The following is a 4,332-nucleotide window of genomic DNA, read 5'->3' as shown; positions in this document are numbered from 1 at the left end:
CTTGGCACTTGTCAGTGGTGAAAAGCTTGAGTTTCTCAAACCGAGAAACTTCCTCTGAAAGTTCACTTCATTCACATTTAATTTAGTTGGGTACAACCAGACCTATAAGCCCAATAGCGGGATGGTCAGGAATTCCAGAAGTACATGAAATTTCCTTGGAAGTGAAAGCAGCTAAATAGGGTTAGGACATACAACCACCCATGGTGCAAAGGGACAGGCTTATTGCAAATATTTAGCTTTCACAGCTCTCCAGTGAGGTCTCCAGCACTCAACAGGCTGTATTTCCATTCTCAGATCAAGGAAAGCCTCACTCATGGCCTAGGTTTGGATTCATTTCCTCTCTTCACTGTATGTATACTTGGTGCCCAGAGGCAGAGAGGGGGTCAGATTCCTTAGGACTGGAGTTACAAAGAGTTGTGAGCCATCATACAGATGCTCACAGATGGGAACAGATCTGGGTCCTCTGCAAGAACAAGTGTTCCTAACTTTAGAGCCATCTCTCCAGCCCCTGCCACACCTACTTTATCTTGGGTCACCTAAGGGAGTCAAACGTTTCCAACACAAGATGTTTTCAACTTGCTTATTCACACAGGCCTATAGTCTAATGCCACAAACATATTCACCATTTTATACAACCCCATGGCTTTCTTATTCTGCCTCTTTAGGGCTTAAAATGCCCTCTTTGCTTAATAAAAACCCTACTTTATCAGGTAAGACTCATGCCTTCATTAACTTTTACACCTGGGCTGATTGAACACATGTATTTCACAATACAGCTTTATACAGAATGCTAAGAGCACTTTTCTTCATATTTTACAGAAGGGCTTAAAACATATGGACTCTCTTTAATATACCAAAGTACATCAACTCTAATTCCTAAATAAATGTGTTACAATTTGTTGAAAATTTAAAGGCTTAATGGCAAAGTCCGGGGGAAGAAAGGATCAAGTAAGTTTATTTTACAAACTGGCTGAAAAATAACTTCAAGAAAGTCAATAGGATTCAGTATGGTCTCATCCTCCCTGACGAAGGCGGTGCCCGATTTGGAGGCGTGATGGCTATGTCCAGATAATCCCCTATTTGGAACTTCTGTGACTGCAGAGTCATGGAGTCATCAGTGCCCTTCCTGCCAGACATGGTGCTGCCAATCTCCTTAACTCTGCAGGAAAGAAAGTCAATGGTTAATGGACTAGAACTGCATCAACAGAACAGTACAGACTACCGAGAACATGAGATGATTTCCACATGGTGAATTTCCAGAATTTAAGCACTATATTCAAGTTAAGCCAGATCTGAATATAAGCCTATAGACACCACTACTGCCACGAAAAGACAGCCACTAAAGGCATTATCCCAAAGCCAGGCTTGGTGACATATGTTTATAATTCCAACACTGCTGCATCTTATCAGAAAGAGAATATATATGTGTGTGTTGCTGGGGGAGGGGGCCTGACTTGCAAAATGCAGAGATAACAAGAATTAAAGTAACAAGTCACCTACCGATATCCAGGTCTTTTAAGATCCATAAAAACAATTGCAAAATTGAAGTGCGTGCCCTTCTTTCTGGCTTCTGGGTAGACTTCCTTTACTAAACTAGTCAGTTCTTTCAAGGTTGCGTCCATCCTGAAATTTTTAAAGAGATAATTATGATTAATAAACATTAATATAACAAGGACATTAAAAACAAGTTGTGCATCCATGAGTTGTTCGTAGTCCAGTGCTTCACACTATATATGATTTGTGGCTGGCAAGATGGCCTGGCAGGGAAGCCAGTTTGCTGCACAATCCTGGCAAGGTGTATCAACCCAAACAAGGATCAAAAGGAGAGAACCAACTTCCAGTTTTCTGACCTCCTCAACTCAAGCATCTCAAGGAATGTACACAAACACACACACACACACCCCTAATATAACAAAGAAAAAATTGCCTTGAATATTTCCTGTGCTGTCCTCCATGGAGAAAAACATCAATAAATTAAAGAATCCTTCTACAAAGGCTAAAGGAGAGTCCCACATACCTTGTTCTGAGACTACATCATCTGGCTCAATGATCTACTTATCTACAAGTAACCAGTACAAATTATTTGACTACACAAATAACTATTTTCTAAGATCCACGATCTCCCATACATTACGGCATCTAAAAGTGGAATGCATCCTAGAACCAGTGTGCTAGGACAGCATCTTCATAAGAATATGTAATTTATTGTTCTCTCATAGAACCTTAGTGATAGAGGCAAGGCTGCTTAGGGGGCAAAAGTGCTTGCTGACAGCCTGACAACCTTAGTGTGATCCTTGGAACCCACATGATGCAAAGAGAACTGCCTTCCAAACCTGTCCACTGACCTCTACACTCGTGCTACGAAACTCCCATAGGCCACATGTACACACAAAATAAATTTGCTAGCGAGATGGCTCAGCAGGTAAAGTCACTTACTGCATAAGCCAGCTCTCCTAAGTTCAATTCCCAGAACTCTCAAGTAAATGTGGAGAGAAATACTCCAAAAGATGTCCTCTAACCTAAGAGTTGTAGCACTTACACAATGCACATACAACACAAAATAACACACACACACAAAAAATGTTTTTAAAATGATGGAATCCTTAAGCCAAACATATGAAATTTTAAGACAAACTACAGCTCCTTTTACAACTTAAGCCATTATTAACTTAAAAATACTTATCTGAACTCAGAACTAAACATAGTCTTTGTGCTAATATAGTACAATCTAGGGCAAAGTAACTGAAAATGTAAACTGTTAGCCTAGTTCACATTTATACTGGTTTTGCCAACAACAAGGAGTAAAGTGAAATGCAAAGTCTAAACTTGAAATAGCATTCTGTGCAAAGCACTGGAATGAAATGGCAGAAACCCTAGAAAGACACTTCAGAATGAGAACACTGATGTGACGGTCCCAAGGAGAGAACCAAAGAACCCAACCAAAGTGTGCATTTTACTGTGAACACTACAAATCTCCACACCACCATACTCAATACACGGAGTGAAAATACCCAGGAGGACCATATTGTCCCCATTTTCTACTCCAGGTATTTCTCAATATTCCTGTAATAGAACTCAGTCTTTCAGACTCAGGGGCACTATTGCTCTTGCAGAGCTGAGTTCAACTCCAAGCACCAACATAGCAGCTCACAACCATTGTAACTCCAGTTCCAGAGATCTGATACCCACTTCTGACCTCAGTAGACACCAGGCATTTAAGCTTCCTATAATAGAACTCAGTCTTTCAGACTCAGGGGCACTATTGCTCTTGCAGAACTGAGTTCAACTCCAAGCACCAACATAGCAGCTCACAACCATTTGTAACTTCAGTTCCAGAGATCTGATACCCACTTCTGACCTCAGTAGACACCAGGCATTTAAGTGGTGTACACACATACATAAAGGTAAAACACCCATATACATAAAAAGCAAATTAAAATTTTAAAGATATAATATTGAAACTGACACAAATATATAGTTCATGATATGTACAGTTCAAGTAAAATCTTATTTTTTCAGAACTGTATGTAGTTCACTGTATAATAAAATAAGTTGTAAAATTTCAGATAAAAAGGCAGCTGTTACCTTCTTATGTAATTTTGCAGCTAAATTTTACTTTGCCAGAATTCATACTCTATTCTGCAAATAATTCTGAAATTTTACATTTTGTCCCTAGTGAACTTCAATGATGGCATAAACTCTGAAGTGAAACAACTCTGATTTTCTTTTGAGGCAATTTTTAAAAAATTAAACAAGCTTTTATAGTCTGGGTTGCCCTAGCAGAAGGGCAAACTTTACAGCCAAGAGTCCCAAGAGCATATGCTGAAGGGTGTGTACAGTAAAACTACAACATTTTTTTAAAGTAAAAAACTGATCATTCCAAGATTTTGCTATCCATGTGGTCCTGGAACAATCTCAACAGATAACAGAGAGACAACTCTCTGGAAAGCTGAGCTCACTGACAGAAAAGCAGTACTTTATATCCTCAGGATGTAAGGAAAGTACTGGCAAGCTGGAAAACTTATTTGTTGGGAGACATGAAATTTTTGTATTTGGAAAGCGGCTTACATTAAGCCATTACTCAAGTTCTCCCTTATAAATTCAATCACTATCTCGCGTTTTCGGTGGGGGACTGTTTGTTTTCCAAGACAGGGACTCTCTGTGTAGTCCTGGCTGGCATCAAACTCAGGGATCCCCTTGCAATAAGAAATTATGCAAGGCCGGGCAGTGGTGGTGCACACCTTTAATCCCAGCACTTGGGAGACAGAGGCAGGCAGACTTCTGAGTTCGAGGCCAGCCTGGTCTACAGAGTGAGTTCCAGGACAGCCAGGG

General features: G+C 40.1%; 1 protein-coding gene across 1 annotated transcript in view; it reads right to left on the bottom strand.

Moving 5' to 3' along the window:
* Positions 1 to 746: 746 nt before the first annotated feature.
* The window catches only part of Sap18 (Sin3A associated protein 18), a gene marked incomplete at its 5' end in the record, with an annotated part of 4,390 nt that continues 804 nt past the window's right edge, over positions 747 to 4,332 (bottom strand). Inside the window, 2 exons of the mRNA XM_031362705.1 lie at positions 747 to 1,159; positions 1,501 to 1,623. Of these exons, the coding sequence (XP_031218565.1) occupies positions 1,003 to 1,159; positions 1,501 to 1,623 (280 nt within the window). The remainder of the gene's footprint in view (positions 1,160 to 1,500; positions 1,624 to 4,332) is intronic.

This window comes from Mastomys coucha, unplaced genomic scaffold, assembly GCF_008632895.1.
Source record: "Mastomys coucha isolate ucsf_1 unplaced genomic scaffold, UCSF_Mcou_1 pScaffold9, whole genome shotgun sequence".
NCBI classification, from domain to species: domain Eukaryota; kingdom Metazoa; phylum Chordata; class Mammalia; order Rodentia; family Muridae; genus Mastomys; species Mastomys coucha.
This window is presented reverse-complemented; position numbering and strand designations above follow the sequence as displayed.